This window comes from Pelophylax lessonae, assembly GCF_965119305.1.
Source record: "Pelophylax lessonae genome assembly, chromosome: 5".
Lineage (NCBI taxonomy): Eukaryota > Metazoa > Chordata > Amphibia > Anura > Ranidae > Pelophylax > Pelophylax lessonae.
The window spans coordinates 161,455,611-161,473,683 of record NC_138772.1 but is presented as its reverse complement, the minus strand read 5'-3'; the positions used below and the strand labels follow the sequence as shown (position 1 = coordinate 161,473,683).

The window sequence follows — 18,073 nt, the reverse complement described above, 5'->3', positions numbered from 1 at the left end:
AGTATTTTCTGGGACCTGAATGTTTTGTGAGCTTTTGAAAAGGTCCTGTATTTTTTGGGAGCTTTTGAAAAGGGCTATCCAGATCTGCCAATCTTCATGAAGAAGAGTTTTTATTAAAGTCTGTTTCCCATCTAGAACAGTAAAAATGCGGTTGGGTATAAGAGTTTCCTAATGTATAGTAGGGAGACTGCTTCTAATATATAGTAGGGAGCCTCCGCCTTCTGTCTTTGGATTAGATTTACAGCAACGCTATTTTTAATTGATTTATGATACACTTGGTCACAGATCCTGTAAATCATGACAGTAGTGACAATACATGTGTGAGAGCCTTTTTTCCGCCCAACCCCCCCCCCCCTTCCCCCCTCCAAGATCTGATCTAATTTATATCTTGTGTATACTCATACAAATCATCCAGTTAATTGTAAGGTTGACCCATATTCCCATCATCTTAGTGCAAAGCAAGGATTAGAATGTGTACTATCAAACTCTGTAAGTGCTTTCGTTGTGAATGTGTTAAATGCTCCTCAAAATATATCAACATGGGTCATTCAAGGCAAAAGTATAATAAAACCTTCCCCAGAAATTCTCTCCCCATCATGGTTAAGAACTTTTAAAATCCTGTGCTCTGGCAGCTTGGACAGGGGAGACATTATCAGTCTAATAAACCCTTGATGTTTCCAAAAAGAAGACCTATCACCTGCTCAATGCTTTCACATAGGGGCTTGTTAGCCCTCTTGTGATAGCAATAAAGCTGAAAGAGAAGTATGGTTTTAAAAAACAAGCAGTAATATTCTCCTAGATAGCTGCAGCACCGATCCCAGCTGCAGCTGTCCCCCACTACCTCTAAGACTGAGAATTGAGTGATCAAAGACATCGCTCAGCCTGCAGAGAGCCAGGGACTGATAGCCACTGGCTCTCTGCGCTGCCCATCTAGCTCTCACTAGAGCGCTGTGTTGTGGAGGGGGCTGGAGTCTAGCCATCTGGGTGGATCCCAACCGTATGCTCAGGAATTTTTCAGAGACTGGACCTAAAGCCCTCTGATGGCTGAAAATGGAGTACAGAATGAACTGGGCTTCTCCGATCCATAGGAGAAGTACAGCCAAAAAATAAATATAAAAAAAAGGTAAATACATTTGTCACCCTGCGCACACACACAAAAACAGACACATGCACAGGGTGCACACATGTACAGTATGTTAGCTGCAATTTTGCTATAAATGTTATATGATGCCATGAACATCAGAATGAAAGCCAAACACCAATAAAAATCATCGCCCACAGGGACTTTTTAAAGAGACACAACCCACAGAATAAAAATACAAAAATTTATTATTTAAAGTCACATATGACATCACCTACATTTTCACATCATGATAAGCAGTTGTCAAAAATATCCAACAGTGGAAAATACATGAAAAGAAAACATTTCAATGTATAAACATTCCAACAATTCTAGACAGTCTGTGCCGTTAATGTCTCTACATGTTTCGTGAGGTACAGAACTCGCTTTCTCAGGAGAATCACAGATAAGAATCTAAAAACACCAACAGATAAATGAATTAAGAAAAAAAAACCAACATCCCACCTCATACTCAGACTTACAGTTAATATAGTTGTTTTAACCTTCACAAATAACCAATGGATAATGGATAGCTGAGTACACTCGGTAAACTGTCCAAATGGCTCACAGTGGCTCTCAGAGATCAAGCCAAATGCAAACAGCTGGTGTTCCCAGACAACCCCACAGACCAGACCAATGGGCTGTCTATGTGAGATCCTGGAACTGAAATTTAACCTAATCAACCGCAAACAATCAAAAACCAAAGAAAAAAAAAGGTGCAAACTAAAGTCATATGAAAATAAATATAGAAAAAAAAAGAGAATGAAGTGTACATAAGTGCACTGACTATAAGGTCTAGTCATTACAAGGGTTGAAGTGAACGATAAAAAATATGTGTCAAAGAGATCCAAGTATTTTCTCACAATGAAGAGTTCACTTGCCCCTATTAAGTGGGATTAGGTGCATGAGATGAGAGAGCTAGAAAAGCCATTCTAGTGAAGTTAGAAGACATTTGTGAAGGTTGATAGGATCCTGAATGTGCAGCTTCTAATACTAGGCATTTGTGTCATCAGAGATAAGCCAGTTATGAGTGTGGGTAAGCATGGCTGCCAAATAGTAGGAATGAAAGTCTAGGCAAGCCAAGCCCCCTTGCGTTCAAGGTCTCCATAAAACTTTCCTGCTAAATCTAGCTGATTGGGATTGCCATATGTGAATCTAATTGTTTAAAAAAGGATTTCGGTAGCCATTCTGGGGTGTGCCAAAGGCTGTATAATAAAACTGGAAGGATTTTCATTTTAATAAAATTCATTCTCCCGATAAGAGGTAAAGGGAGATGTGATTAGGCTTTCAATCTCTGTTTACACTACTGAAGAGCTGGGGACAAATTAAGGTGTCTAAATGCTCAGTGTTGGGAGAAATATTGATCCCTAAATATTTAACAGTCATTGCCCATTGCAAAGGAGAATTGGTGTCAGCCAACCTTTTAGCCCCTAGATCATTCGGTAACACAAGGGATTTACCTCAATTAGTATGTAGACCTAAAAGGCCCTCAAAGCGGTCCAGGATCAGTAGTGCCTCTGAAAGTGAAGGGCCAGGGTCCCATAGAAAGAGAATTAAATCATCTGCATAGAGTGCTACCTTGTCTACAATGGAGCCCACACAAATTTCAGCTACCTTATCAGATGCCCTCAATGCCTCCGCCAACGGTTCCATGGCCAGTGCAAACAACGCAGGGGAAAGAGGGCACCCCTGCCTCGTTCCCTTCTGGATCGGAAAGGGAGATGACAACTTGCCATTCAGCTTAATGCTAGCTACAGGGACTTTGTATAATATCTCAATCCACTTCCGAAATACTGGGCCGAAACCAAAGAGCTCTAACACCTGCATCAAGTAACCCCATTGGACTGTGTCAAAAGCCTTTTCAATATCAAAGGTTACCAAGACTCTCGAGGCAGTCTCTTCAGGCTGAAGCTGGAGATGTGCGAAAGCCCTGCGGATAGTAACATCAGTGGATTTGCCAGGCATAAAGCCAGTTTGGTCAATGTTGATAATTGATGGTAACACGTGCATTATCTTGTTGGCTAGGGCTTTGGTAATTCAGAAGTAATTTAGGTCTATAGGAATAGCATTGCATCACATCTTTGCCAGATTTGGGTAATAGCACAATATGTGCCAGATACATACTATCTGGTAATTGTCCAACCTCCAAACAATGAACAAAAAGTTTTTGTAAACTAGGGCCCAATAGGGCCATATGGGCTTTGTACCACTCTCCCGGCAGACCATCTGGCCCTGGGGATTTATGACTGGGGAAGGATTGGATAGCAGCCTTAATCTCCAAGAGTGGTAGGGGTTTGTCAAGTGCCTCCCTATCCTCAGCAGACAAAAGCGGCAATCGTACGTCTCCTAGGAAATCCAGCAGGGACCTATTTGGGTCCAGAGATGAATCCTGATACAGCATATTGTAGAATTGATGGAATTCCCTTAGGATGCCCTCTTGGTCCGTAATATAGCCCCCGCGGGAGACTGAATCCCAGGAATCACAGTTTGATGGGAAGGTTCTGCTACTAAAATTGGCTAGCATTTTTCCATTTTTATCGCCTGATTCAAACACTTTGGCAACCAGACGTTGTGCATCAGACTGGACCAATGAGGTGTAATGGAGCCTGAGCTCCCTCCTAATCTAAGACAGACCCCAGAATGATTCAGGAGTTGGATTCACTGCAAAAGCCACTGAGGCCTCCGACTCATGCTGTTCCAGTTGAGTGGTCTGTGAGGCAAAATCGGAGCACAGGGCCTTAATAGAGGAAATGTATTCACCTCTAGCATGAGCCTTGCACACCTCCCACACCACATCAAGGAAGATAGAATCCTCATCGTTCTGCCAAAATTCAGACATTTTAAGGAATACCATTTCCTGAACCTTGAGGTCACCAATCCAATGTGGCACCAGTCTCCAACATGCGGGGTCCCGACTCTTACCTGAAAATAACAATTTTTCAAGAGGGGAGTGGTCTGAAAGGAGGTAGAAGGCTGAGTGAACACAGGAGAGGGCCAAGGCAGATCCAAACATTAAATCGATATGAGAAGCTAATTTGTGGGTAATCAAAACATGAGAATAAAACTTGACCCCTGGATGCTTCCACCGCCAATTTCTTGCAAATTGAGAACATCTGCTCAAACAGCCAGATCTGGAGGGACAGCTCTGAGTGGGTTTGATGTGCCTAGCGTATTATCCAGAATAGCATTGATGTCCCCGCTCAGGATTCCTTGCTGTACCTGGAGAGGAATGTGTAACACACACTGCTCAAGGAAGAACATCCTGGAGCAGGATAGACAACCTTACCCATGCTCAGCATATAGAAGGCCAAACTACATTCCATAGGGAGATGCAAAGTGACCATGTGGGTGGAGGATGACGGGCATCAGGTCAGAGAAGTCTGCCTGCGTATCACCATTTTAGGAGATCAGCACTGCTTCGTACCTTGTAACAGGGTTATATCTTCAGCAACCTTGGAACTTGATATTGAGAAACCATGGAATGGCAACAACTGCCATGGGCACAACTTAGAAATTGGGCGAAAGGATTACCATAGGGTAAGGAGCCAGGTGTCAGCCTCATCAAGGGAATCGAAAAACGTCACCATGTTGGACCCGCAGGTGAATTGGGTAGAACATGGAGTATTTAATATCCTGTTCACTAAGTCATCTTCTGACATCTGTGAAGGTCTTGTGATGCCTTTGCAATTCAGCTGAGAAATCAGGATAAATATGCACTGCCCTGTGCTCATATGAGAGGATGGGATGCTTGTGGGCTTCACTAAGGATGAGGTCTGCAATTGAGGAGCCTCACCAGGAAAGGCCGCGGTGGAGCCCCAGGTGTGCCCCGGTCATTTGGAACTCTGTGGGCCCTTTCCACCACATATGTTGGGGGGACCTCGGTCAGGTTGACAAGGGTCTTGAAGAAGGTCTCTGCAAACTCAGCTAGGTGATCCCCCCACCCCCTTTGGAAGGCCTAGGACTGACGTTTTTCCTCCTAAGGCGGTTTTCTGCATCATCAGATTTAGCCACCAGGTTTTGGATTGTGTTTTGTCATGTGTGAAGGGCAGCATCATTTTGAGCTGTAGGATTCTCTGTGGTGGAAATCTGAGACTTTGTCCTGATGAGATTGCATTCCACAGCCAGATGGTCAATAGAGATGTCGCAAACATAAAATTTTATGTTCACGAACGGCGAACGCAAACTTCCGCAAATGTTCGCGAACGGGCGAACCGCCATAGACTTCAATAGGCAGGTGAATTTTAAAACCCACAGGGACTCTTTCTGGCCACAATAGTGATGGAAAAGTTGTTTCAAGGGGACTAACACCTGGACTGTGGCATGCCGGAGGGGGATCCATGGCAAAACTCCCATGGAAAATTACGTAGTTGACGCAGAGTCAGGTTTTAATCCATAAAGGACATAAATCACCTAACACTCCTAATTTGTTTGGGATAACGTGATTTAAAACATCCAATGTGTGAATACGATCAGGTATGATGTTGTATCGATTAGGTAGTGTAAGGGTTACGCCCGCTTCACAGTGATAGACCAAACTCTGACAGACCAAACTCCCCGTTTAATGCACCGCAAACAACCGCAAACAGTCCATTTGCAGTGGGCACAGTACAGTCTGTGGGCCTGACACTCACTGACAGGCAACTGCAATTATATTACAGAGGAAAAATTAAATTACTTTTTTATCTGCAAGGTGCTGTGCCACCCTATATGAGTGGTGGGCAGTGGGCACAGTACGGTCTGTGGACCTGACACTCACTGGCAGGCAACTGCAATTATATTACAGAGGTAAAATTAATTAAATTTTTTATCTGCAAGGTGCTGTGCCACCCTATATGAGTGGTGGGCAGTGGGCACAGTACAGTCTGTGGGCCTGACACTCACTGGCAGGTAACTGCAATTATATTACAGAGAAGAAATGAAATTACTTTTTTATCTGCAAGGTGCTGTGCCACCCTATATGAGTGGTGGGCAGTGGGCAAAGTACAGTCTGTGAGCCTGACACTCACTGGCAGGCAACTGCAATTATATTACAGAGGAAAAATTTAATATATAAATATCACTACTTGTACTAAATTAATAGACGATGTTGTAATCCACTGCGCTTTAGGAAATACAGGTAGCACAAACCTGACAGAATAACACAAATAACACAAATTGCTGCTACTTAAATGAGTAAATATAATAAAAAATATAATTCATCCAGAAAAAACAGGAACTGGCTTTTTAATTCAAATTTCAGTAGCGCAGGGATGGTGATACCCTCTTACCAAATAAATAGGATGATAACATATACCAAAATATATGAAGCAGATGTGATAAATATAAGCATAAAATCATAAATACATAAAAGCATGAAATCACATCAATAGGAGTCCATAAAGTCCATAGGTATAAAGTGCATAGAGCAATGAAAGTGCAAACATGAAGGATCACAGGTGAGACTTATGAGGACCACCCTTGCTTGCCATCACCACACAGTGCCGGGAGAAGTATCTGAAATTCAGACTCACCAGATGCCTATGCCTAACCACTCTCATGGACTAGCCAACAACAGCATATAGTAAAATCAGGTTTCCTCCAGATCTCTGATTTGTGCTGCAAAGACTGCTCTGGAAGATTTCCTGGTAAATTTATAGTGCACTATAGTCCATGAGAGTGGTTAGGCATAGGCGTCTGGTGAGTCTGAATTTCAGATACTTCTCCCGCCACTGTGTGGTGGTGGCAAGCAAGGGTGGTCCCCATAAGTCGCACCTGTGATCCTTCATGTTTGCACTTTCATTGCTCTATGCACTTTATACCTATGGACATTATGGACTCCTATTGATGTGATTTCATGCTTTTATGTATTTATGATTTTATGCTTATATTTATCACATCTGATTCATATATTTTGGTATATGTTATCATCCTATTTATTTGGTAAGAGGTTATTACCATCCCTGCGCTACTGAAATTCGAATGAAAAAGCCAGTTCCTGTTTTTTCTGCATGAATTTTATTTTTTATTATAGGAAAAATTAAATGAATTTTTATCTGCAAGGTGCTGTGCCACCCTATATGAGTGGTGGGCAGTGGGCACAGTTCAGTCTGTGGATCTGACACTCACTGGCACTGGCAGGCAACTGTAATTATATTACACAGGAAAATTTAAATGAATGTTTTATCTGCAAGGTGCTGTGCCACCCTATATGAGTGATGGGCAGTGGACACAGTACAGTCTGTGGGCCTGAAACTCACTGGCAGGCAACTGCAATTATATTACAGAGAAAAAATGAAATTACTTTTTTATCTGCAAGGTGCTGTGCCACCCTAAATGAGTGGTGGGCAGTGGGCACAGTGCAGTCTGTGGACCTGACACTCATAGGCAGGCAACTGCAATTATATTACAGAGGAAAAATGTAATGCATTTTTTATCTGCAAGGTGCTGTGCCACCCTATATGAATGGTGGGCACTGGCAGTGGGCACAGTTCAGTCAGTGGGCCTGACACACACTGGCAGGCAACTGCAATTATATTAAAGGGTAAAAATTAAATTACTTTTTTATCTGCAAGGTACTGTGCCACCCGATATGAGTGGTTTGCACACAGTACAGTCTGTATATATATAGAAAAAAAATAAAATAAAAGCAGACTGATATACCAGTCCTAAAAAGGGCTTTTTGGGGTGCTGTCAGGACGCTGTCCTTACAGCAGGAGTGGAAACAGAAAACAGGCCTAGCTAATGATTTCCCTATTAATTCAGCAGCAGCAGCAGCACTCTCCCTGCTCTAACTAACACTGCAGCTTCAGAATGAATCTAAGATGAAGGCTGTCCTTGCTTTTTTATAGGAGGTGGGAGGGTCAGGGAGGGAGGGTATGCTGATTGGCTGGAATGTGCCTGCTGACTGTGAGGTACAGGGTCAAAGTTTGCTCAATGATGATGTATAGGGGGTGGACCGAACATCGCATATGTTCGCCCGCCGAGGCGAACGCGAACAAGCGATGTTTGCCGGGAACTGTTCGCCGGCGAATAGTTCGGGACATCTCTAATGGTCAATGCAGATCAGTAAGGAGGATTTGCTCTATGCTCTATGTCACTTGCCTACGTTGCCGCCTGTTGCGGCCGAGAAGCCACCAGGTTCACCGCCATCTCCATGTCCGCTTGCAACACTCTGAGTTGATCCAAAGTGGCATCTGAACTCACGGCGGATTGAGCGGGTGCCTTCTTCCCCCCGCCAGTGTGGCCGCCGATTTATTCTTAGAGGGCATGAAGGGTTGTCCAGAAATATATGGGCTAGATAGTGCTGATGCTTGCCCTTTAAGGACTTCTGCGATTGAGTTAGGAAGAAAGGAGTCTTCTGTAATGAGAGAGCAGCCACAGGTGGATGGATGGATGGATGGCCCCCCCAAGCACTCCCTAGGAGGCCAAAATGACAACCAACAGCCTCCCAATGCAGTACAGCAGGCCTGCCGTCTCCAGGGGGCATCACAGGCTGGGATAGAGGAGTGGATCCCGCCTCTGGATCTGGCAAGGTGCTTATAATAGAGTAGACCTCAAGATGGCGGCCGGATTACTGCAGCTGAACCAGTTGGCCGAGCACAAAATACTGACAGTGGGCTGAAGTTAGGGTAGGGTGGATATGCAGGCTCACCAGGCTGATTCTATCGAGGATGGCAGAGGATTGAGTGAGGATGATCGGAGCTCCTCGCAAATACGTCCGCCTCGGCTGCCTACTGATAATTTTTGATACTGTCATTTTATTTTACATTTAATAGGTGCACACAGTTATGAGGCCTGACACATTTACTCTACACTATCTCATCTTTTATTTTCTACAGAAAAATGAGTGTTTGTGTGCAAAAAAATTCATATTAGTGTATTTTTTTCTGGAAATTATAGATTTGATAAACAGCTGAACGAATACTGTGCGCCAAAAAAAAAAATTGCAACTACTATCTTTTTATTCCACAAGGCCTCTGTTTTAAAAAAAAAATATATATATAATGGTTTGGAGGTTTTAGGTACACTTATAGCCCAAAAAAAAGGATTCTTACTTTCCTCCTTGCAAACTACAAAACAATAGTGGGCTTCATTCATAGCTAAAGCCTCGTACACACTATCAGAATATTGGACGAATTTTCGTCAGTTTTTTGTTGTTGCTAGTCTCATATCGAAAGTGAAGAGGTTATTTTCATATGAAAATTCTCGTATGACAGAATTCTACTTCAGACATGATGTAACGTGTTGAATTGTTTTGTATATATTAGATCCGTGCCTGCGTAGTCTTGCTCTTTTTTTTGGACAAAAACTGTGCTAATTAAATGAAAATTGGATGTTGTGTTCACGTACGATCAAAATTTTCACATTCAGCTTTTATCATAAAAAAATTCATATTCGGTTATTGAAAGCACTATACTAACGATCCGGAAACCGGCAGATCGTTCTTCGGACGAAATTTTACTTCCGATTTTTTTATTGTGTGTACAGCCCTTAACAAAAGTTTGTATAACCACTTTGCCTCTAGAGGAATTTTTTTTTACTTTTTGAACACATGTTAGAATCTGCAATTTCAGAAGAGGCCTAGTACTGAATGTTTCTTCTGCTATAAAAAAAAATGAATAAATGATAACATAATGCAGCAATAAAGGTGGGCTTTATGTGCACCCACTACACATATGCATCCATGGCACCATGAGGTCCGTGTGCTGAAAGCACGCTCAGTGCGCAGTCATGGAACACTCTCGTCAAGGCTTCTGATCGGGAACCAATGGAAGGGGCTTCTGATTATGTGGCCGCTATGAGAGTCAATCTCAGCAGTAACATAACGCAGAAGACACATCACCTCCTGGGCATTAAAGCCCACCTAAAGCAGCATTAAGGAGTTAATCTAAAGTTAATAAGTATCAATGATACTGAAAGATTACAACAAAGACATATTTCAGTAGGTTTTCTTTCCCAGCACCCAGGGCAATGATACAAACTGCGCCCTCCCCCCTATTATGTGCGAGCTTAGGGGATCCTACCCCCAGTAGTCATCTGCTTGTCAATAGGAGAGTTGTTGTTAAGAGTGGAGTCAACGCAAGCACTAAACTGGCTCTCTACTGCTCTCCTCACTGCTCCCAGTGCTTGGCTGACAGGAGTAGTGATGCGTCTGTCACTACACCTGTCAGGCATATAATCCGAACGGCGGTGCCCCCATCCCTGCAGTATACTATTGCCCCCCCCTGCCCACCCCTTCTCCCATGCCTGGCTTAGAAGCAGCTGCTGATTGCTTACATTACGTTGTACATCTATTTCTCAGCTGTGTCACAACTGAGAGCACTTATTTAGCCATGAAAGTCAACCTCAGAACGTCACAAAATTGAAGGGAGCTAATGAGCACTTATTAAACACATGTAGAGATATTTATTTTCAACAGTGGCTAAAATAGTACGCAAATGAAGTAAAGAAAATAAATGTGTCCCTATCTTGCCTTAAAATTAAAGAAGTGACAGATTATATACTGCAAACAATGAGACAGTTTTGATAAATATCCCCCTGTGCATTGAGCATTCTCATCATAAAAGAGGAAGTGGCATTCTAACTGTAAAAATTGATGAGCTCAACAGGTGATATTCAATAGATTGTGAGCTAAAAAAAAAAAAACAAACAGCTTTGATTAACTGGCTTAGAGTACTAAGTCCTGCAATATATTAATTTTTTTTACATGTTCATTTAATTCATTATGATTTGCTTCTTCTCTTCCCTAGTTAGTATTTCTTGAAAAGAAACAGTGTAAAATATGTCATTGTAATCTGTTACAATAGAACATTCATATTTCTTCTGACTGGCAACGGTATTTTAAAACACTGACAGCAATACAGTAATACTTGTGAAATTTTCCTTATGAATAAGCACAATTGCCTTCTATTTCTGCATTTCAACATGACCATACACAGCAAGGCACAGAGTCAATCAGAATAATTGGCAACTGATCTAATCTAACATTAAACTGACAGATAGTGGTTACACCATTGTGTCACTGTTAACCATTGCATCATTTCATTTACAAATATTGACGTTTTATAAATGAATGTTAAACCAATAGTGTTTGATTTATTAATTCTTTTTTTTTTCTTTCTTTTTACATGCAAATATTTCTATTTACTCCACATTTAGTCCTTGTTCACATGCGTGCTGAGGCCTGAAGTCTGTGAATGAGCTGTGTGTTTATGCAGCTTGATCCGCCAGGTACAGGCAGCCCATGTAAGGCTTTGTTCACACTGGCACTCCTTCATTTAGCTTTTCCAAATGCAAAAGACGTGATCTGAGAAGTATAAACAACTTTTATGCTTCCCAGATCACTTTTCCTGCTTTTAGATGTTCCAGCTTTTAGCTGAGTTTAGGTGCAATTAGATTTGCTAAACCACAGTTAAATGTGTCCACACATATTTATATGCATTTAGTAGCATTTAGTATGTCTAATCAGATCGCATAGAATTTTATTTACTCTAAAAACAGCTAAACTGACCACACCTATTGGAGGTAAACATACAGTGTAAATAGCAGCACTGAAAACGTATTACGCGGATTTATATGTGTTAAGGAAGTCCATGAAATGCATATAAACACAGGTATGACAATATCAGCTTGAGCGAGGCCTAAGTGTATGGGGATGCAGCGCCTGCATGGACACAGCCCCCCTACCCTCGCCAAATATTACATGCATGTGAATGTGGCTGACCGGACCTGACAGCAAACTGTCTGCATCTTGGGCTGCTCACCCACCCCTGCACATCTTTCAAATTAGGACAAGCGTCTGTGTCTGTGCAGCCACCGTGTCCCCTATACGCCTTTATTGGCTGCCAGCACCTGGTGACTCAAGCCGCATAAACACATGACCCATTCACAAACTACAGGACTCAGTGCCTGTGTGAATGAGGCCTAACATGGAGGCCAAGCTGACCAGCAAAGGTATCAATGAAGAGGGCTGGGGTAAACTATAATATTGTCGAGGGTGCCTTAGCAGTCACCCTTTATTTATATATAGATATATATTATCACTTTTACTTGCAGATTTGTATATATATATATATATATATATATATATATATTTAATATATAAATATTATACTATATAGTATAGTATAATGCATATCTGGGACACCCCTCACATTTTTGTAAATATTTTATTATATCTTTTCATGTGACAACATCTTGTATAACAGTGTCGATTTGCTGTCCCCTCAAAATAACTCAACACACAGCCATTAATGTCTAAACTGCTGGCAACAAAAGTGAGTAAACCCCTAAGTGAAAATGTCCAAATTGGGCCCAAAGTGTCAATATTTTGTGTGGCCACCATTATTTTCCAGCACTGCCTTAACCCTCTTGGGCATGAAGTTCACCAGAGCTTCAAAGGTTGCCACTGGAGTCCTCTTCCACTCCTCCATGAAGACATCACGGAGCTGGTGGATGTTAGAGACCTTGCGCTCCTCCACCTTCTGTTTGAGGATTCCCCACAGATGTTTAATAGGATTTAGATCTGGAGACAAGCTTGGCCAGTCCATCACCTTTACCCTCAGCTTCTTTAGCAAGGCAGGGGTCGAGGTGTATTTGGGGTCGTTATCATGTTGGAATACTGCCCTTCGACCCAGTCTCCAAAGGGAGGGGATCATGCTCTGCTTCAGTATGTCACAGTACATGTTGGCATTCATGGTTCTCTCAATGAACTGTAGCTCCCTAGTGCCGGCAGCACTCATGCAACCCCAGACCATGACACTCCCACCACCATGCTTGACTGTAGGCAAGACACATTTGTCTTTGTACTCCTCACCTGGTTGCTGCCACACACACTTGACACCATCTGAACCAAAAAAGGTTATCTTAGTCAGTAGGGTTCAATACTGAGTTGGCCCACCGTTTTCAGCTATAACAGCTTTAACTCTTCTGGGAAGGCTGTCCACAAGGTTTAGGAGTGTGTCTATGGGAACATTTTACCATTCTTCCAAAAGTGCATTTGTGAGGTCAGGCACTGATGTTGGACGAGAAGGCCTGACTCACAATCTCTGCTCTAATTCATCCTAATGGTGTTCTATCGGGTTGAGGTCAAGACTCTGAGTAGGCCAGTCAAGTTCCGCCACCCAAAATTCACTCATCCATGTTTTTATGGGCTTTGCTTTATGCACTGGTCCAAATCATTTGGTGGAGGGCGGATTATGAGGTGGAGTTGTTTTTCAGGGGTTTGGCTTGGCCCTTTAGTTCCAGTGAAGAGAACTCTTAAGGTGTCAGCATACAAAGACATTTTGAACAATTTTATGCACCCAACTTAATGGGAACAGTTTGGGGGTGGCTCCTTCCTGTTTCAACATGACTGCGCACCAGTGCACAAGGCAAGGTCCATAAAGACATGGATGAGCGAGTTTAGTGTGGAGGAACTTGACTGGCCTGCACAGAGTCCTGACCTCTATCCGATAGAACACCTTTGGGATGAATCAGAGCAGAGACTGCGAGCCAGGCCTTCTCATCCACATCAGTGCTTGACCTCACAAATGCGCTTCTGGAAGAATAGTCAAACATTCCCATAGAAACACTCCAAAACCTTGTGGACAGCCTTCCCATATGAGTTGAAGCTGTTATAGCTGCAAACAGTGGGCTAACTCAATATTGAACCCTACGGACTAAGACCAGGATGCTATTAAAGTTCATGAGTGTGTAAAGGTAGGCGGCCAAATACGTTTGGGAATATAGTGTGTGTGTGTGTGTGTATATATATATATATACATACACAGTATGTATTACAGGAATTATTATTAAAGAGGAAGTAAACCCTCCTCTGCAAGTTGTACCTATAGGTAAGCCTATGATAAGGCTTACCTATAGGTACTGTAAATATCTCCTAAACATGTACCGTTTAGGAGATATCTACCTACATGCAGCCAGTGACGTCACTGGCGCATGCGCTCTGAAGGAACCGACGCTGGTGCGGTTTCTTCAGAGCCCCATGCCGTGACCTTCGGCTCCCGCGTGCGTGCACGGGAGTGACGTCACCGCGGCTGCGGCCATTTAGATGGCTGGATGCTGAGATCCCGTCATACAGGTAAGCGGAAGGCACGGCGGGGCTCGTTCTAAGGTAAGCATTTCATAATGAGCTAGTATGCGGTGCATACTAGCTCATTATGTGTTTCTCTTTCAGGTTGCAAAAAGAAAAAAACATTTTGGGGGTTTACAACCTCTTTAAGCGTATGGATTTCTTTTTTTTTTTTTATATTGCATGCCTTTTTATTTATTTTTTTTATCATTTTCTTTCTTTTACAATAATTTTTATTGAAAATGTGATAAACATTACATGTTTCCAACACTGTCAAACATAAAAAAAAAGTATACCAACATACAAACAACACATCTGAGCTCAAAAAATAGTATAGATGTAGCCTATAAATATATTTCGATGAGCGCACCTCTTACATAACTTCGCTCCATAAGCTATCGCGAATATTCAACCATAGAGTATGAAGGCAAAGAAGTATACCTGTACATATTCCCCATCGCTCCTGTAAATGCAAATTGGAAAGAGGGAAAATGGGATGAGAACACCGGCACTTCATCACATAGAGCAGTGGTCCTCAACTCCGGTCCTCAGGGCCCACTAACAGGCCAGGTTTGCAAGATAACTAAATTACATCACAGGTGATCTCATTTGCTGCTCAGTGTTTGCAGTATTCTAGTCTGCATCTCCCCAAGGTAATACTTAAAATCTGGCCTGTTAGTGGGTCCCGAGGACCGGAGTTGAGGACCCCTGACATAGAGTACCGAACCCAATGGGAGTGAGAGGGCGAAGACCGTAGCGACCATCACAACGAGATCACATTTTTATCACTTTTACTTGCAGACTGGGCTATATAGCAGAAGTGACAGAAGTGGAGGCAAGCTTCGACATTATAGCATTTTTAAAGTTAAACTATAATATATATATTGTATATATTAACCGGTTGCCGACTGCAGTATATTTACTGCGGCAGTCAGCTCCGGCCAGGCAGAGTGACGTAGATCTACGTCACTTGCCTGTCACCGGGTTTTGAGCCAATAGCGGGCAAGCGTGCGCCCGCTGAGGCGCGCGCCCGCCTCGGCTCGTTCACAGAGGAGTCCAGGCGTGTGACCCGATACTGTGTAGAACCGTTGATCTCTGTTTTTACAATAGGAGACATGTCCCATCACAGTTATAATCATGCCCCTAGGACACACTTAACCCCTCCCTCTCCAATACAGTTAGCCCCTTCCCTGCCAGTGTCATTTTTACAGTAACAGTGCATATGTATAGCACTGATTACTGCAGTAATGTCACTGGTCCAGCCAAAAGTGTCAAAAATGTCAGTCCAGGTTCCGATCTGTCCGCCACAATGTCGCAGTACCGCAAAAAAAATCGCAGATTGCCGCCATTACTCGTTAAAAAAAAAAACACCAAAAATGACAAAAATCTTTCCCTTTGTTAGTAAACGCGATAACTTTTTTGTGCAATCGCTTTTTGCGATTTTTTTTACCAAACATATGTAGCATAAAACAATTTGGCTGAAAATGTTAAAAAATTTAGATTTTTACATTTTTTTGGGGGGAATTTCATATAAAAAAAAGTGAAAAATATTGTTATTTTTGCAAAAATTACGCTCTTTTTTTGTTTATGGTGCATGATCAAAAAATCGCACAGGTGATCAAATACCACCAAAAGAAAGCTCTGTTTGTGGGGAAAAAAGGACGTGAAATTCGTTTAGGTACAGCGTCGCACGACCGCGCAATTATCCGTTAAATTCACGCAGTAAAAAATCGCAAAAAACCCCCTGGTCAAGATGGGGGTAAAATCTTCCGGGGCTTAAGTGGTTAACTGTAATAATAATAATAAAAAAAAAACATAATTGCTACAGTACCCCTGTCACTGTCACTTCTGCTAGATAGCCCAGTCTGCAAGTAAAAGTGATAAATAAAAAATAAAAAGGCATGTGAAATAGAAAAAGAAATCCATATGCTTAATACTAATTCCAGTAATACATGTGCGTGTGTATATATATATATATTTATATATATAAAATATATATATATATATATATATATATACACACACACACAATAGTGTTCGCCTAAGAAATAATCCCAGACACTTGCCAAGTACAGTAATGCAGACAGCAATCTGAAAAGAATTCCAACATAAAGACTTGTCAGCGTAACATAGGTCAGTACTGTGTTTGTGTATTGCAGCTTTAAGTGTTGCCGTCCCTCCCTCTTGGCCATCTGGTCTGGACTTTTTATCCTCCCATTCTGTACAGACTGGATAAGGGCCAGCTGGTATTTGTATTAATAGATGCCCTGCTTTGCTATTGGAGAGAAGCAGCAAGGCAGCAGCTGCAGCAGCAGGACAGAGCAAAGCCAGGGTGGAGACAGGGACACTGACACCAGACACCTGTAAATTATTCACTTGTGCAGTGAGCACCCGCACTGATTTCCCCAGGGACCGGGATATCATTTGGGGAGCCCTTAGGCGAAGCAAGCAAAAGTCACCTTCAACGGCCAGAAACATCAATGAGCAGCAGCCAGAATATACTCACTGCCGGGCAGATGGAGGGTAACAGACTTCTTCTCTATTCTTCCAGCATCAGTTCATTAGGCAGAGACAGCATGCAGCAGCCTAGATCAATATATAAGTTTGCTTTTACAATGACACAGCGGGCATTTTCATTCATTCGTTGTCTAATGTGTCTGTGACTATTTGTGGTATGTGGCTTTTTTAGATTCCAGGCTGAAAATGTGTGCTGATCGGTGTTTGTTTCAGTTACAGATAAGTGACAGCTACGTTGACTTGTGAAACTTAGTAGAAGTATTGATTGTAATAAGAATGGACTGCTTTCCCTGTAGTTCGGTCGGCGAGTGAAAAAAGTGACTAACGAGTTTGGTTAACTTTTCTGAGTGTGATGGGGTGACTTGTGAAAAGTTTTGAATAGTTTTGAAAAGAGTTGCTGTAACCAGATTGAATAGTTCTTTCTATAATCTAATCTAAGTGAATGATAGAGAAAGGATGCAAAATCAGTTGGACTAAGATGTCTCAGTAACTTTATCAATACCTAGATATATATTTGTTTTTGTAAGTGAAATTTGTATGAATAACAGCCAACCATGTAGGTAACAGCAATATTTGTCAGTTTGTTGGCCTTCTTCACTCTGCATTACATAATTACACCTGTATACTATGCATTATGTCAGGGATTCCCAAACTATGGCCCTGCAGCTGTTGCAGAACTACACATCCCATGAGGCATTGTAAAACTCTGACATTCATATACATGACTAGGCATGATGGGAATTATAGTTCCTGAACAACTGCAGGGCCGTAGTTTGGGAATCCCTTCATTATGGTTTCCTTGCATGGCCTAGCAAGGCAATGCATCTTTTGGCAAAGAAGAATTATCTTTATTGCCAGCTTTCATTGGACCAGTTTTGCATGATGTAATAATTCATATATGGAAGGCCACTGGGGATGCTGAAAACCACTGTAGGATTCTGCACTTCCTACAGTGAAAGCTGCAATATTCTGGGTGCTGCTCAAGTGTTTTCCCCTCTGTACACTGAACACAAGGGGTCCACAAGGGCTTGGCACCGACACCATTCTGAAAACACCTTGCATTTTTTCAATGAATACAAGGCATTTTCTGATTGGACGATGAGGGGCAAATTACATCAAAATATACCCCATCCAATCAGAAAACTCCTTGTATTCATAGAAAAAAAAAGACATTCTCTGAGTTATAGGGGTGCTGAGCAAGCCACCCCCTGTGTTTAGTGTGCAGTGCTTGAGTAGGACCCAAGATTGCAGCTATACGTAGCATGGGCTACTACAGTGGTTATTAGTGGCCCATTAGATATGGGATATGGATAATTACATCCTGCCAAGCTGGACAAATCCAAGTTGGCAATGAAGATAATTTCTGGAGTTCCAGAAATTGTGTGTTG

At 42.2% G+C, this 18,073-nt stretch overlaps 1 protein-coding gene across 2 annotated transcripts in view; it reads left to right on the top strand.

Moving 5' to 3' along the window:
- Positions 1 to 16,444: 16,444 nt before the first annotated feature.
- The window catches only part of GADL1 (glutamate decarboxylase like 1), a 426,922-nt gene continuing 425,293 nt past the window's right edge, over positions 16,445 to 18,073 (top strand). For both annotated transcript variants that reach the window (XM_082257434.1, XM_082257433.1), the window contains exon 1: positions 16,445 to 16,691. In XM_082257434.1, the coding sequence (XP_082113560.1) occupies positions 16,649 to 16,691 (43 nt within the window). In that variant the 5' untranslated portion in view covers positions 16,445 to 16,648. The remainder of the gene's footprint in view (positions 16,692 to 18,073) is intronic.